General features: G+C 45.5%; 1 protein-coding gene across 1 annotated transcript in view; it reads right to left on the bottom strand.

Annotated features, from left to right (window-relative positions):
- The window catches only part of Ptpn5 (protein tyrosine phosphatase non-receptor type 5), a 56,719-nt gene extending 52,589 nt beyond the window's left edge, over positions 1-4,130 (bottom strand). The window contains exons 1-3 of the mRNA XM_047517922.1: positions 3,993-4,130; positions 3,077-3,223; positions 2,358-2,737 (exon numbers count right to left, since the gene is read on the bottom strand). Of these exons, the coding sequence (XP_047373878.1) occupies positions 2,358-2,737; positions 3,077-3,223; positions 3,993-4,130 (665 nt within the window). The remainder of the gene's footprint in view (positions 1-2,357; positions 2,738-3,076; positions 3,224-3,992) is intronic.
- Positions 4,131-17,557: the final 13,427 nt, after the last annotated feature.

The raw sequence follows: 17,557 nt of genomic DNA, 5'->3' as shown, positions 1-17,557 counted from the left end.
CAGTCTTGCCTTCCCCGTCTGCAAAATGGGCCTGATAACACTATTGTAAATGTGTTGTGAAGACTAAATACAAGAGATAAAGTGTAAGGAAAGTGTTGACATTATATGTATACATATATAAGTTATTACTTATATTAGGGTGCAAAATAACTGGTAAATAAGAGTATTGTTCCTCCCAGGATGGATGGATGTCTTAGGCTGTCTGAGCACTAAATCCAGCAGTGGGTCACAGGGAAGAGATTGTTTTGAGGGAGAATGACTTTAAAAACCTAAAATCCCATGTCCTTAGATGATCTGAGGGAAGTAGAGGGAATATCCATAATGCTGGGACCCTAATGGTGTTAATAGTTACCGAATTCCTGAGCTTTTTCTATGCCCCAGTCACTGTGCGCTCAATATCCTACCTACATTATCTCTTTAAGTCAGGAATTATACCCTCATAGAGTCAAAGCAGAGGAAACCGGGTCCATAGTAGTTATATAAAAAGTGCTCTTCTCCCCCCTCCCACCTCTCCCCAATAAATAGTTCAGACCTGAAAATCTCCAATTCCACAATCCTGTTTTTCTGATGGAGAAACTGAGATGCAGAGAAACTGTTAGCATTTACTAAAATTGTACAACCAGCAAGGAGCCTTGGCCTGGACCTGGAACCCTGCTCTCTTCACCCTCACAGTGGAAACCCCTGCAGGGCAAAAAGCCAGGGCTACTGTTCATTTCCATGTCTGTGCAAACCGTGTCTCTTGAGGACAATGCCAGGAGCCACCCCTGGAGTTATGCCAGTTGATCCCCTGGCTCAGTTCACCCCACTCAAAGAAAGAAGCTCTTGAGACAGAGCCTCAGGCCCCTAGAGATTGACCATTGTCCTCCTGCCAACCATTCTATTCAGTCTCCTGGAAGGTGATGGACTTCATCCCTTCACTAGACAGCTGTGCTTGCACTCCCTTAACCCGCCTCTGGGGGCACCCTCTGTACCGGGCATGGGGATCAGCTCTGGGGACACCCAGCTGCCCTTGACAGAGCCTTGTGACGAAAGACACTAGGAACCCAGTGTAGTTGTAACTAAAGCTTCCCTAGAAGCTTTGTCAGCAATACCAAGAGGCTGCACTTAACAAACCCCAAGGAGGAGGTGGTCTGGTTGGATTAGAAGACCTGGGTCCTTAAGGAGTAGGGGAGAGGGACTGGGAGGGCTGCAGTTAAGTCAAAGTGGGGGAAGAGAATGAATCCTCCAATACCCCTGGGTCAACTGAAGACTCTCAGGCTCAATGACTCCTGGAAGGACTGGGACTAACACCCTGGAATCTGATTTCTGGTCTCCCAAACTAAATCCTAAACCTGGATGGAGTGCTTGCAAAACAGAGCTCTCCTTTGAGGCTGAATGAAGCAAATGAAAGGACAATTATTTATTCATTTTTTTAAACTGTAAAAATGGCAGCAAATGATTGGCACTTGCTGCTCCAAATGGGGGCAGGGCTGGGCTGGAAAGATTCGAAGTTCTCAGGTTAATTTTTGGGTTCTGTGCCTTCAATGGGGATAGGATCTAGTTGTGTGTGTGTGTGTGGGGGGGGGCGGTTGAGTATGAAAGCCAGGGATCCCAGATTCTAATGCAGGTTTTGTCACTAACTATCTGGTGACCTTGGTCAAGCCACCTCACTGGGCCTCAGTTTCCCCATCTGTAAAATGAAAGGGTTAAATGAGTTCCCAAGGTTCCTCTGGTCCTGACCCTCTAAGATGTGTGATTCTTGGCAAGGGACCACCTTCTGGGGCACCCCTCACCCCCAAAGCTTTGAGCTGGGCAATCTCTGGGTTTTGCAGGAGTCTGGGCCTCATCCAGAAAAAAAGCAATATGGTGGGGGAGGGGAATGCGTTGGGCTTTTATTTTGGGAGTGGGTGGGACGCGGGTGCCTAAAGCTAAAGGGTCCGGAAGGCAACGCGATGAGAAGGCTGTGGAGCGGAGGTTTAGAGGCCAGCAATCTGGCGGCGATTTCCAACCTCCCTCTCAGGGTTCAGACTCTGGAGAGGCCATGCAGACCATAGCCGCGCACCAGCCTGGGCCGCAGAGGCTCGGACCTGGACTACTGTCCTGATCTCTCCCTGGAATTGCCCAGGAGCTTCGTGGGGAGTGGCTGCCGCTCCCTCCCTGCCACCAAGCGCCAAGCCCCCTCCCCCGCAGGGGGGGACCCCCTCCCCCAGTCCGGGGGCGCCGGGAGCCCCATGGGGGGGCGTGGCGGGGGCGGGCGCCGGCTCCTCAGTCCTGAGAGCTAGGGGAGGTCTCAGCTTCGCGGCCGCCCCAGGAGGGACCCCGCGCCCTCCGCCTTCCGGCTCCACACACAAAGGCGCCCACGGAGGCCCCGCACTTACCGGCCTGAGCGGGCTCCGGGCGCCGGCGAGCGGGCAGGCTGGCTGGCGGGAGGATGTACGCGCGCGAGTGTGCGTGTGTCTGCGTGTGTCCCTGTGTGTGTCTGCGCGATTGTGTGTATGACGGGGGCCGCGCCGAGCTCTGTGCGTCTGCGTGTGCGGGGGCGTCCGTCCGTCGGTCCGTCTGCCTGTAGCTCAGTCCTGCGCTCCGTGCGCGCTCCCCTGCCCGACCGCCCCACCAAATGCGCTTGAGCTGCGGAGTCGCGAGCGCAGCCTCGGGGTCGGTTGGGCACCCACAGCGCGGGCTCCGCCCCGCCCCCGGGCGGGCTTGCGCCGCTCGGGGGGAATTGCGCAGGGCTCGCAGGGTGGGGGGCGGGGAGCTCCTGCAGCGCCCAGGAACCGAGGGGGTCAGGATCACAGACTCTTAACCTGTGAACCCATCCCAGGTGCCCCCGCCCCCAGTAACTCTAAGCGGAGTCCCCGCAGGCACCGCCCCCAAACCAAGGTTGTCTGGACAGGGAAGGCGGGGGAGTGGGAGCATCGCATCCATTTCATTCATGATTTTCTTCTCCCGGGAGCCCTGGGTCAGGGTTGCGCGGCTACGGCTACCGCCAGAGGGACCCCAACCGGGCAATGCGTACCTAACCTGGGGCAGAACAGATAGGCAGGATGGAGATAGAGGCAAACAGGACAAAGGGTCAGAGTTGGGGAGGGCGGTGCACAGAGCGGAGGCCGTGGCGTTTTCCCCGAGATGCTGACACCTGCACTCCTGCGGCGGCCGCCCCGGACGCACTTAGTACCAGTTGCTTAGAGCCGGTTCCAGGACTCGTTAAGAGGCGCCAGTTTTCCCACTCCTCTGTGTTCAGTCTCTGAGGAACAAGAGCGAGTGGACACCTCTTCCTTTACCTTCCTCATGACTTGCGTCGAAGGACGCGCACCTGTCTTAGCTTCGTTGTGGGCACCAAGGGCTTGGACGTGCAAGGAGCTGCCTGCAAGCCCCGCATTCCTCAGGTTGGCACGCCGCTGGCCCGGAGGATCCCTATATTACATCTTCATGGGGGCTTTTTGAGACTTTGGGTTGCACACAGAGTGGGGGTCCCAAGTTTTTTTTTTTTTTTTTTTTTTTTCACGGGGAAGCCAGCAGAACCACCATACCATTGCTATCCTGATTCCAGTTACTGCCCTCTTTGGTCAGATTTCCGCAATAGCTTCTTTACTAGTCTACCAGCTTCCACTCTTGGTCCCCTGCAGTTGATTCCCTGCACAACATTTGGAACCATTCTTTTAAAACCTAAGTCAGTTAATGCTGTTCCTTTACTGGAAATCCTGCAATGGTCATTTAAACTAAGTGAAAGTTAAAGCCCCCATTATGGCTGCAGGACCATTAGCAAACAGGTTCCCTTTTAACTTTGTAACCTCAGTTCCTACCATTCTCCCTCTTCCTTCCTTGATCTAGTTACTGGCCTTTTTAATGCATCGCCAATGTCTCAGCCACCGGTGGCCTCGGGACCTTTGTACAGTTATTCTTTCTGCCTGGAAACTTACCCCTCTACCATGTGACTCTCCTACTTAGAACTGCAGGCCTGTTTTCCCTATTTTCTGTATGGTAGTTGTGACCTTTATTGTGTATTCTCTGACCCTGAGGCTCATGGGCCTTTCATCGATGACTCCCACCTCCAACCTCCTTTGTCTCCAGTCTAGTCCTCCATCCTCACCAAACCATTCTGTTTTCCCCAACACTAGATCTTTGTCCATGCTGTGGAGTGCCATCTCCATGTCTTCCCTAATTTCCAAAGTTCAGTTCAAATACCACCTTCTTCTCCACAGAGCCTCCCTGACATTTCCAGAGACACTCAGCTCTCAGTCCTTCTTTCTGTTGTGATGGAGTTTCCTTGTCCTTTCCCTAGGTGTAATGTGAACTCATGGGAAATAGAACTGGGTGCTTCTCTCCTCCTGATTCCAGCCTAGAATGGCTCAAAGGTATGTGTTTCAAAGATATTGATCAGGCGACCCTAGACTGGGCCTTGATGAGCTTTTTTCTTTTTCCTGGGAGGGACACAAAGCCCAGCTGTGTCTTCTTGTTACCCTCCAGGAGTTTCCTTTGGGGATGGTGAAAGGATCATGTGTGGGTAAAAAGGCCATACTGCTTGGCTTCATGGATGTGTGGATGTGCCATGTTGAGACCTTGTTTTTCCTCCCTGAGTATTGACACCATGGTTGAATGTAAGGCTGATTTCCTCTGACGGTGGCAGCGGTGTGACTGTAGCAGCTGCCATAAATTAGCACTCGGGTCTATGCCAGGCACTGTTTTGTATGTTTTCAGTGCATTGTTCTGTTTAACCTTTATGGCAAGTTTGGAAGGTAGGCATTTTGATAGGCCCATAATCCAAAGGGGAATCAGAAAGAGAGGTGACTTGTAAAAGTCACTTAAAGGGTGTGTTTTGCAAATTAAGATCTAGCCAATTCCAAAGCCCAATCTCACAGAGCAGGGATGATTTAACAGCAACAACCCTGGTGGGACTGATGGAAGTGAGAGGAGAAAGAGGGGCTTAGGCAGTCCCCAGAAGGCCCACCAAACTCAGATTCCTGCTGTATCCAGCTCAGGCAGGCTAGGACTTTGCAGGTTTTTGTTAGTGGAATGTACTGTGTTATGGTTTGGATATGAGGTGTCCTCTCAAAGCTCACATGTGAGACAATACAAGAAGGTTTGGAGGAGAAATGATTGGGTTATAGCCTTAACCTAATCAGTGAAATAATTAATTGAGGGATGAATTGAGTCACAACTGGAGGCAGGTGAGGTGTGGTTGGAGGAAGTGGTTCATTGGGGGGCGTGGCTATGGGATATATATTTTGTATCTGGAGGGTGGGGTCTCCCTCTCTGTTTCCTGATCATCTTGTGAGCTGCTTCCATCTGCCACACTCTTCTGCCATGATGTTTTGCCTCACCTCAAGCCCTGAGGAATGGAGCTGGCCTTCTGTGGACTAAGACCTCTGAAACCGTGAGCCTCTAAATAAACCTTTCCTTTACAGTTGTTTGGTCGGGTCTTTCAGTCGCAGCAGCGAAAAAGTTGACTAAAACATATTGTTGTGGAGGTTACTTGTTAACCTTCCTAAACGCAACCTTGGAAGGCCAGAGCTGCCTTCCCAAACTTTTCTAGCTGTGTGCTCTGGGTTCAAAGTCCAGCTATAGCTGTCAGTGTGGCTAATGACACCTACCTCAAAGGGCTAGGGTGAGGAAGAACTGGGATGACGTATTTCAAAAGTCATAAGTGCTCAGAAATGATCTTTCTTCTTTTCTTCTTATAGTGAGTTTCTATGGAACTGGGATATACCTCACCTCATTTCTGCCCTGTCTACTGTTACTGAAGAGACTCAGATTTCCCATGGTCCACTGAGCGCTACCCTGAGGGGCAGTGAAGGAATAAATGTTAGTTCAGAGTCCTAACATTTATTGAGGGCTTTGAAAGTAAGCTGTCCACGTTGCTTCCCTGCATTCTCTCCTTTCATCTGCACAAGAATGTTAGCAGGGAGGTACTGTTACAACCAACCAAAAAGCTGCGGCCCAGCGAGGCCTGGGGGCTTTCCCAGGGCCTCAGAGCTCACTGGTTAATGGCAGTAATGAGATTCTAGCCTGGGTCTGGTTGGCTGTTTGACCGTTCTCTGAGCTGGCATTCTTCCCCTCCCCCATCATGGTAGAAAGTGACCCTATCGATTTCTCTTCTCTGATGGGGGAGGAGATTGCTCTGAAGCCCTTGGCAGTGAAGTAGTTGTGAGTTTGGGAGGGTTTAGGAGGTGTCTAGGGTCATTTTGTGCGACTCATTTACCCTTTCTTGTTGCAGGGAGGAAGAGGGGTTTGGGAAAGAGGAAGGGATGGTCCGGAAAAACCAGAGAACATCTTTCTGGTGGTTTTTGATGGACTGTAGGGATTAGAGTCAATATTTCTTGATTTTTGGCCTCACTTGCAATTCACTCTATTGGTAATGAAATGTTTTGCTTTGGTGAAAGTGTTCTCCTGCCCAGTTTTATATATTTACCTACTTATTTATAACCCTCCCAACCCACAAAGGATTTGAGGTAGCTTACCACAGAAACAGAAGCCATAAAGCAATGTTAAAATATCAATAAGAATAAAGAGTTGGGACTAAGTAAAATGCAAATAGATTTTGAGAGACAAGAGCAAGGTTCAATAATGACAGCTGATTTCTATTGAGTTCTTCCTGCATGCAAAAGAATTTGCATATGTTATTTCACTTAATCCTGAAAAGAGCCCTGTGAGGTAGGTACTATTATTGTCTTCATTTTGAAGCATTGGGAACTGAGGCTCAGAGAAATGAAACATGATGTGCTAAGTCCTGTAGTAAGTAGAGGGTCAGTGTTTGAACCCAGTTTGATATTGGAACCCATGCTGTTAGCCACTGTACTGTCCCACCTCTCCAAGGGAAAAATACTACAAAATTACAGACCACAAGGGCCTCTTGGGTATTGTGATGAGTCCCAAATTTGGTTTTGATCATCTTGGATGCCAAAAGAAATGGAAAGAGTTACATGGAACACATGCCCTTATCTCCTCCAAGTTCTTGCTCCAGTGTCACTTTCTCAGTGAGCCTCCTCTCCCTCACTGCCTGCTCTTCCCTTCCTACCTCCCCAACTCCATTTTTTTTTTTTTTTTTTTGTGTGTGTGTGTGTTACTAGGGATTGGACCCAGGGGCGCTTTACCACTGAGCTACACTCACAGCCCTTTAAAAATTTTTTATTTTGACACAGGATTCTTTAAGTTGCTGAGCCTGGCCTGGAATTTGTGAGTCTCCTGCCTCAGCCTCTTGAGTTGCTAGGATTACAGGCATGTACCACAGTGCCCCCGTCTAACCATTCTTCTTAATACGTGCCCCTTCCTGCTCCCTTCAGCTGTCCCATCTGCCTTTATCTTTTCTTTTACAATGGCATATTTTACTTTCTAACACATTGCATAATTTTTTTTATAAACTAAAAGACATTCTATATAAAAATATATCATAGAATGTTATATATAAAACATTCTATATTTTAGCCTACATATAATACATTCTATAATATATTTTATACCAGAACATTAATTTATGAATTATAAACTAGAGAATTCATCTACTTCATATATTCACTGTTTAAATGGCTGTCTTTTTCCCTGTAGAATACAAGGCTCACATGCGCAGACTTCTTTGTCTAATACTGTTGACCTGGTATGTAGTAGGTACTCAATCACTTTTTGTTAAATGCTAGCATAATTATTTCATAGGTGAAGAAACACACTACTGTATCTGAAGTGCCAAAATAGGTAAGTTTTTTTTTTTTAAACTAACTCATACTTTCTTTCCTTTCACTGCCCCTTTATTTTCTTTTTCATCCTACTCACTTCAATAAAGGATTTGAGGTAACTCTAGGTCTTAGCTCTAAGAACAAGTCTTCAGAGAGGTTTTGTTTGTTTGTTTGTTTTTTGATGGAAGACCCTGAGGGTTCATATGGCCAGTATCATTTAGAGCAAATGGGTAAGCGGGATTGATGAACCTCACTTTGGTGGATTCTCTTAATGAAAGCTAGGCATTATTCCACACCTAAGTTAACAAAGACTATACTTTTTAGGGGTCTAGGAATAGATCCCAAGCACCATATATTAAGGATTTGGGGGTTTAGGAACTATGCTATGGGATGGATATAGGAAAATAACAAGCAGCATTTTCATGTGAAACAATTGATTTGAAGAAAGAGGGCATCCTGGTGTTCCTAAGAGCTCACCTCTGGAGATATATTACCTGGCAACAAGCCTGAACAGTGAAGAGCTGACCAAGGACGTTAGAAAGGTATCTCAGAGGAGAACCTTCGCTGAGAGCAGTTGCTGGAGTGTGTACAAGTGTGGGGGCATTAGGGGTGTGATCTCTCTGTAGGGTTGGCTATAGATTGGACCAAGTCTCCCAGAGCTGCGGACACCAGTCGGTTAGCTCAAGGTGAGACCCAAGGTTGACTAGCTGATGATCCTAGGAAGTAACATCAGAGAACTTGGCTCAGGAGGAGTGAGGAATCAGAGCTTTGTTTTTCCTGTGGTCATTGTTTGGGGCTCCTAGAGAGCCCATTCATGGAACAGATATTTTATTGAGAGTTTATTCTAAGCTCGCTACTGCTGCTGAAGCTGGGTCCATATTAGAGAGCAAACAGTTGCCCCCCTCTGCCATGGGAGAAATTTGGATTTTATTCTAATGTGTCAGGGTGCTCCTGGAGGTTTCTAGGTGGGGAGAATGATGGAAACTGGACACGAACTGTGGGGATCTAGAAACCAGCCCTGGGCCCTGGAGTGGTGGTGCATGGTCTTTGGCAGCAAGGCACAGAAATGACCCTTGGGTCACCTAAGCATTGGAAAGCTGTGGGGGAGGCTCACAGATGGAGGGGAGCTGAAGAACTTGGCTTGAAAGGTGGAATTTGGGAGACTCCAGAAGTTGGCAGGGTCAGGAACATCTCCACAGTCACACCAATCATCCACAGTCACACCAATCATCCACAGTCACACCAGATGCACGAGCACTGACCTTTCTTCCCTTCTTTTTGCCATTCAAGACTCAGTTCCAGGACACTTGAGCCCAGTTGACCAAGTTATAGTTCTGGGTTTACTCCACTGGCTAGGGGAGAGAGCACCCTAATTGATAATCTTATGAAGACTTTGTTCAAGACTTTATTCAAAAGGAAACCAGCAGGCTCTTACCAAAAGAGCAGCCCAAAATGAGCAGATGTCTACTCTACATGGTACCTCAGAGGGTTGTCAAGGTCAATCATCATTTGTCAAGGTCAATCGTCATTGTCATCATACACTTATTTAATAAATACCACAACGTGCCAGGTACTAGTCAAAACATGTTACATATATTAACTCACTTAACTCATTTTGAGGCTATGGTGGTAGGTACTGAGGCAGGAAACGGAAGCACAGAAAAGATATGTAGCAACCGAAGTCCAGGTTTGGCTAGACATACATTAGAGATAAACAGCTATTAAGCGGCAGAGTCCTCACTACTTATATTCATTCATTCACCCATTCATTCATTGAACATCATGTTGCTGTCAGGGATCAGGCGCTGTGCAGGGTTCTGAGAACTCTGAGGTGAATATGCCATTGTTTTTTTTCCTCTCCGAGGCAGTGGTTAGAGAAGAGGCCAGGTGCTGGGCATGTTAGGGAGGTTGGATTTCATTGTGAGGGCAATCACAGAAGGATTTTAAGCTGGGAACGTGTGTTTTATGAAGGCAACTCTGACTGCAGTATGGAGAATGACTGGAGAAGGTTGAGAATGGAGGTAAGGAGACCGGCAGGGAAGGGCTGCTGCAGCAATTCAGCTGAAATTTATGGTTGCTTGGATTAGGATGGATCTGAAGATGGGAAGATGTGAACAGAGTTGGGAATTAAGTTGAACTGATAGGGTTTGCTGATTGGATGAGAGTGGAGGAGGAGGGAGGAATTTAGAATAAGGGCAAGGTTTTTGAGCTGGGCAGTTGGGTGAGGGATGGGGCCATCTACGTTGAGGGGGTGTGAAGGGGAGAAGGCTAGCAGGGAGCCATCTGGGAAGATGATGAGCTCAGTTTTGGACAAGTTTGAAGTTTGGTGGGATAGAGACATGGAGAGATACAGGAGGTTGCTGGGCCATGATCCTTCCATAATGGCTTGCTGATTTAGAATCTCCATCTGTAAAGACAGTCCAGTTAAGCCTTAGAGGTCCCTTACTGTATCCTCACATTGCAGAGAGAAGTGATTTCTGGCAGATCACAAAGCATGTGGGTAGCTGCGTTGAAACTATGCTCCAGGCCAGGCCTTCATGGAGGAACCCTTCTCCCCATCCCATTGTATCCTAGGCCAGAGGGCACAGCGCAGAAACTGGAGGCTGGATCCAGACAAATCCACATTAAGTAACAACAAACAAACAGTCTGCCAACTTAAGGCTCATATTCTTACATGACAGTGACCAAACAGTTGGCCCTTGAGGAGGGTGTGTCCTACCTTTTATCTTCATTGCTGAGGGCATATGTCACTTGTCATTTATCAACAGGATGGCTCTATTGCTTTTCTTAAAGGAGACAGTCACTATTTCCTGTAACATAACTAACAAGGTGTCTTAACTGCCCCCAGCTTGCTTCATTTACCTGGCCTCTGTAAGTTTTTGACTTGTGACTCATGCCCTCCACTTAGAAACTACATATTCCTTATTTGCAAAGTGAAGAACTTGAATAAAATGATTCCAAGGGCCTTTCTAGTTCTGGCTTCTGGGCTTTCTATGTCTATACTACAGAGATGAATTGTGCTATTGACAATGCTTAATTGTTCTGCAGATGTTTTTTGAGGGATTGCTTACCTTTACTCTTTTGTCCTTGAATTATGTTTTATTTAAGCCCTGGGAGGAAAATGCTTTTGTTTGGGGGGTTTAGCCTTCATCTTTGATTTTGAGCAAAATGAGTACTTCAAACAATGCAGCATAGTTGCAGTTGCTAGGAAGACGGAGCAGCAGCAGAGCTGCCTGGAGACCAGCCCATCAGAAAACTAATTTTTCTCTCCCCTCCCTCCTCTCTTCCTTACTTGCTTCCTCCCTCCCTCTTTTCCACTTCTCTCTCCCCTCTCTCTTTGAGCAAACATGTCACAATCAATAACCCTTTCTACAAAGAGCAGTCTTAGTCACCAAGAGAGTTTAGGTTGTCCTGAACCTAAAGTGATTATTTTTAAAGACCACCTCCTTCCCACCAGTCAAACAATTAGATGCTCAGTGAAATAACCTCTTGAATTTTAATCTAGATCCTGCAACTAGGTAGTTATTTGACCTTGGACACATAATTTATTTTCCTCTGGGTCTCAGTACCCCATCTGTAAGAGAGAAGAGTGGGCAATGACTGGATGCTCTTGCAGCTCCTTCCAGCCCTCACATTTTACAAGGAGACTGTCAGAGATGTAGAGAGTAAGGAAACACAAGCAGGTAACTTCTGTATGACTGATTCCCGATCAGCATGGCCTTGCAATTCGTTCACCTCAAAGTGTTAGTATGCAGCTATAGATCTTTGGCTTTCTTTGGCTTTCTCCTGGCTGCCTAATAAGAGGTAAAGTAGGGATTTTATTCACCCTTCTTTCTAGTTGCCATTTGACTCAAGTCTTGCTTGGTAAAATCCCTTTAAAAATAGTCTTTTTGTTGTAAAAAGGGCTGGTGGCAGAACCTTCATGTGATATGTCTGCTTATTTATTCAAGTCCAGTATCAGCCTCAGATTTTGCAGGTCCCCAACAGCAGAGATGAGTGACGATTTAAACGACACGTGCGCCCCCTGGTGGCCATGTAAAATTGCAGAAAGGCTCTGCCATTAGCAAGTACTGAATTTAGTAACTCCTCTTTGCCCAACCCACAAGGTAGAATTAAAAAAACAAAAACAAACAAACATAAAACAAAGAACAAAAGCAAAGAAACAAACAAAAATGGGCATACATTTCCTGTGCAGTAAAATTCAGTTTAAAAAGAAGGAAATCATCTCTGAAGCTTATATTTCCTGTCTCGGAGCTGGTATTTGCTTATTTGGCTGGTCGCCTCCCTGCCCTTCAGTAGTTTGACTTTGCAGTTGGAGGGCATATTGAGTTCAGCACTGCCCTCCTCCAGGCACACTTGTCACTCAGTGAAACAATCGGTGGGTTGTTTCAGGAGGTGATCTGCTTTCTGTTGCTAGAGGTATAGAAGCAGATTGTTGTGTGAATCCTCTTTGAGTATTCCATAAAACAAAGGGTAAGGCTAGAGTCACTTATTCAAATGACAAGTGTTCAGTGAATACCTACAATGTTTCAGAAATTGTCCTAAGTGACAGTGTGTATGCTTGTGAGCAACACAAAGGACTTGTTTCAGAAGAGTGCACTTTATTGGGGTGGGACAGGAAACAACCTTCAATGTTCTTTTCTAGCCACATATTCTAAGATTCATCAGTTCCAAGTAAACAGGCAGGACTTTAACAACAATTTTGGCCAAGAGCTCAGGACCCTAATGATGTTCATACATCACAGTGAAAGCAATAGGAGCCTCTGAAGGTCACCATGAAGGACAGAACGCCAATGTTGGGAGCTCTTCTGGGTCCTGAAAGTGGACTCCAAGGGAGGCTGATTCAAGGTCTTTCTGCTTCAAGGTTCAAATGGTCCTTGGTGTTGCCTTTGGGAGAGGGGAGGATGAGAGGAACATGTACAGGCTTTGGTGTGTGTGTGTGTGTGTGTATGTATGTATGTATCCACAGAGCCCCAGAACTAGAAGGCATCTTAGAGATAATCTATTCTAATATCTTTTTTATTTTTTATTTGTTGTTTTTAGTTATACAGGACAGCAGAATCCATTTTGATATAACATGCAAACATGGAATATATCTTATTCTAATTCAGACCCCAGTATCTCTTCTTCCCCACCCCTGCTCCCTTCCTTCTAGTGATATTTCTGCCATTTACCCATAGTTATTATTTTTAAAATTAATTTCTCATGGATATACATGATGGTGAGATTCACTGTGGCATATTAATATATGTACATAGGAAAGTTATGTAAGATTCATTCCACTGTCTTTCCTATTCCTATCCCTTCTCTACCCTTCATTCCTTTTTGTCTAAACTGGTGCAACCACTCTAGAAAGCAGTATGAAGATTTCCTCAAAAAACTAGGAATGGAATCATCATTGACCCAGTTATCCTACTCCTTAGTACATGTATAAAGGATTTAAAATCAGCACACTACAGTATGCAGCCACATCAGTGTTTATAGCAGCTCAACTCACAATAGCTAAACTATGGAACCAACCTAGGTGCCCGTCAACAGATGAATGGATAAAGCAAATGTGGTGTATATACACATGGAGTATTTCTCAGCCATAAAGAGGAATGACTTTATGATATTTGCTGGTAAATAGGTGGATCTGTAGACTATCATGCTAAGTGAAATAAGCCAATCCCCCAAAACTAAAGGTCAAATGGTTTCTCTGATGTGTGGAATCTAACCCATAATAAGGATGGGGTTAGAATAGAAGTTAAGTGGGTTAATATCCTTATTTTAGAGATGGAGTAACTGAGACCCAGGTGAGAGAAGGGGAAGGTGCTGGGGACTGAAATGGAGCAAATTATATCCCATGCATGTGTAATTGTCAGAATGAACCCTATTATTATATATAGCTATAATGCACTCAAAAACATAAAAAATGTTATGTGGTTATCTTTTGGAGGTGAGATTGCAAGATTTAAAAATTTTCTTTGGTATAAAAATTGATGTATTTAAAAATTCTACAGTGAGAATGCATAATTATAAAATGAAAATAATGGTTATCAAAATGTTATTCAGTAATTCAAAGGAAATAAATGCAAACCCCAAAGCAGTGTTCCTGTGTGTGTGTGTGTGTGTGTGTGTGTGTGTGTGTCTGTCTTCCACTTTCATGAATCTTCCATGTTTAATTTAATAACTATTATAGACATTGATAGTCTCCAATATGCAGTTAGCCTCTCATTCTGGACATATAGCAGAATTAGTCTTCTGTGTCTCTCTCCTATTGTGGGAGAATATGATTAGTGCTGACTGATGGGTTATGACCTATAAATGGAGATGATCAGAGTTGCTTCAGGGCCATGGTGTTTAATTCCCACTATGAGACTCTCTAGCAACAGTGAATTCCAAGCCTTGTGTTGAGATGAAGCAGCCTCAGGATGGAAGCTGTCTATACAACTCAGTGCTGGACTTGGAGGAAAGCTGCTCAGACATGCTGTGGACCTTGCAATTGACTTTCACTGTATTAAGTCACTGAGATTTTGATATTATTCCTGGTCATAGAATAACCTATTCTGACTAACACAGTAAATTGTATAACTTACATACTAAAAAGAATCTTTACAATTTCATACAATCTAATCAATAAGAAATATTCAGAAATTTTGTGTTAAAATTTCAGAAGCAGTCACATTAAATTGTCTTCATAATGAATAATCATTCTGTGCTGAGGTTAAAATCAAGTTCTGTTTTTTTCTTCAGTGAAGGGATATTGGTTTGTAATGGATAGTTAACTGAATCACAGGCTTTTAATGTTGGAAGGGACCTTGAAATTTCATTTCACACAGCCCACAAGTTCCTGTAGAGATAAATCTAAACCATCCAGTAAATATGAGTTGTCTAAATCAATGGCTTCCAAACACTCAATAGGCTGAAATACCAGGAGAACTTTCAAAAAAAGAGGTTCCTAAGTCACAATCTGGAGTTGTGGTTAAGAAAGCTTAGGGTAGGACCTAGGAAACGGCAATTTAAGAACTCTTCTGTGTGATTTCAATCACAGTGAGATCTTGGAGTCACTGGTCTGGAGGATGACATTCAAGCTGTGGTTATCATTACTTCAATTTAAGTTTCATTTCACTTGGTGTCCACATTGGAATTGAAATCACCTTTGTAATTTCAGGCCATGTTCTCTAGAAGGAGAATCTGAGATGGGGATTGGTGTGCATGTGATTTATTAAGAAATGCTTTCAGAAGAAGCTTGCAAGGGAATGAGAAAAGGGGAAGAGGTAAAGAGAAGAACTGGAGTAAGAATCAGCTTTCGTCGGGGTCTAGTCTCAGCATGATCTTGCAGGGGGCTCCGGAATGTGGATTGCATCAGAGTTTCTCTCTCCTTGATTAGGGGAGCTGGGCTCCTGTGCATACACACACTGTTCACTCACTGGCTCTAGGCGGCCTCGCTGTGTAAACTGTGAAGTGGCTCCAATCACCTAAGGACAATTCATTGGCAGAGTTGGAAATGTGAACTGTAAGCAGTAATGTGGTTGGTAGCTGGGGGATAAGGTTGCCTCCAGGAGAAGGGCTCCTAAGGTGACCACAGGATCTACTATTGTCCACTTCTTGCATCACTCAGCCAGCTTGCTTTCCATGTTGAATTCTCTTCATCTTGTTGCAGCTTCTCTGGGATTCTAGATGGCCACGGTTTGTACGAAAAATTGCAAGAGAAGGATTTTAGTTGAGTTAAAGCCCCCCCCCCTCCATTCTGTGGCTGGTCCTAAAGTTGCTACTGACACTTATCCTCTCTCTTTCCCACTGCTCTTTACAGACGCCTTCCACTACAGCTAGTGTTTCTGCTGCTCTAAGTGGCTTGCCTGGTAGCATGACTAGACCCTTATCCCTGAGGCCTTGAACTTCTTTTTATCATGTCCTCGTCAGCCTTAGTAGCTATATTTTGCCCATTTACAGTATAAGTTGGGATGGGAGTAAGAAGAAACACGCAGGTGCAAGTCCATTCCTCCTTGTCCCCACTGCGTGGCAGCAACCCTGCCCCCTCATGATGAGAGTCAGCTGCTCCTGGGAGCATGGCGATGCCTTTCTTCTGTGGGCTGCTGGCATGAAGAGTACATGGTATGACTGGGAGGCAGTCATCATTTCAAATTCAGGGAGATTTTTTTTTTCCACCCTGGTGTAAGCATGCTTCTTTGAGAACCAGGACCTTTAGACACCCATAACCCAAAGTTGCAGGTGTGAGAAGTTCAAATTCCTTGAGTGAGCCCCTGGGAGTGATGGTGCCACAGTTTAGATATGTGACATCATCCAAAACTCTTTTGTGAGAAAATGCTAGAAGGTTTAGAGGTGAAATGATTGGGTTGTGAGAGCCGTAGCCTAATCAGTGCATAAATCCACTTGAATGGATTAGCTAGGTGGTAACGGTAGGCAGGTAGGATGTGGCTGGAGGAGGTAGGTCACTTGGGGTCTATGTTGTGTTGCTGGCGAGCAGAGCTCATTTTCTCTCTCCTTCTTGATTGCCCTGTTCTGAGCTGCGTTCCTCTACCATACTCTCCTGCCATGATGTTTTGCCTCACTCAGGTCCAGAGCAGTGGATCAACCATGGACTGAAACCTCTGAAATTGTGAGCCCCAAATAAAATTTTCATCCTCCACATTGTTCTTGTCAGGTCTTTTGGTCACAATGGTGAAAACACTGAGTAAAACAGATGATGAGTGGCACTCCTCAGTCTTGGATGATGTGGTACGTGGTATGATTGCTTTTTGGCCATTAAGAGTGTCCCTTGGTCCAACACCATGCTGTGTGTAGTTTCATGTTAGTGAAATCAGTTACTCTGTGCAGGGATGGGTCTAGGGCATGGTGAGTGTGTTGCCTTCATACCAACTTTAAGATGAGACTTGCTGTTTTGCTCCAGGTGCCTCATGGTCTCACCTTGTTCCTAGTCCAGACTCTGTGGGCCCTTGGGTAGTGGTGCTGGTAGAGGCACTGTGGGAAGGAATGGTTACACCAGAATATGTGTCAACCCTGGTCAGGATGAATTGCCACTATTTCCTAGATGCAAGGTTCCAACTATTACCCAGATATCAACAGGCGTCTGTCTGACATCCTTGAGGGATGTTGGGTGACCTCACTGTTGGTCTTTGTTTCTGACAGGTTGCACGTTGTATTAAATAGCTTTGAATTAATGCAGTGAAATTCCTGAGGCTATTAATTTTGTTGAGAGAAAAGTTTAATTTAGCTCCCAGTTTTTGAGATTTAAGTTTAAGATCAGGTGGTGGACCCATTGGTTTGGCCTGTGTTGAAGCAGCACAACATGGTGTGAGCAGATGCAGGGCAAAATACTCACATATTGAATTAGGGGCAGGGGAGGGAAAAGAGAAGACTGGAGTACCACAACCTCCTTCCAGGGTACACCCTGAATGACCAAAGGATGTCCCACCATCTCCAAATCATAACACGCTGGGATCAAGTCCTTAGTGCGTGGACATTTTGGGGATACAATTCATATTCAAACCAAAGCAGACATTCAGCAGCAGTACAGTAGCCAGACCAACCTTGGTGAGAGTGAGATCACGTTGTACGGTATGTGCATCACTTTCGTCTCTACCACATGGCTATTCCACCCCTGATCCCAATCCGGGCAGTTTAGGGTGGCCAAGGACACAGGCTGGCTGACATCTACTGGATCCTATTCATTTGGTTGTTTCATGCCTCGTTTGCAGAGTATGCCCTCTAGTGGGCTTTAATGTATGTCACAAATGTATAGTTCAGTTTTTTTTGTATGTTTACAGAGTTGTGCAAATATCATCACAATCTCATTTTAGAACATTTTCATCACTCCAAAAAGAAACCCTGTATCCCTTAGCAGTTATTCCCCATTCCTGATCCTCACCTACTCCCTCTGCCTCTGCCTGTGAGACTTTCGATCTCTA

This window comes from Sciurus carolinensis, chromosome 11 (assembly GCF_902686445.1).
Source record: "Sciurus carolinensis chromosome 11, mSciCar1.2, whole genome shotgun sequence".
Taxonomy (NCBI): Eukaryota; Metazoa; Chordata; class Mammalia; order Rodentia; family Sciuridae; genus Sciurus; species Sciurus carolinensis.
The sequence above is the reverse complement of the archived record's forward strand: the minus strand, read 5'-3'. Positions and strand labels throughout refer to the sequence as shown.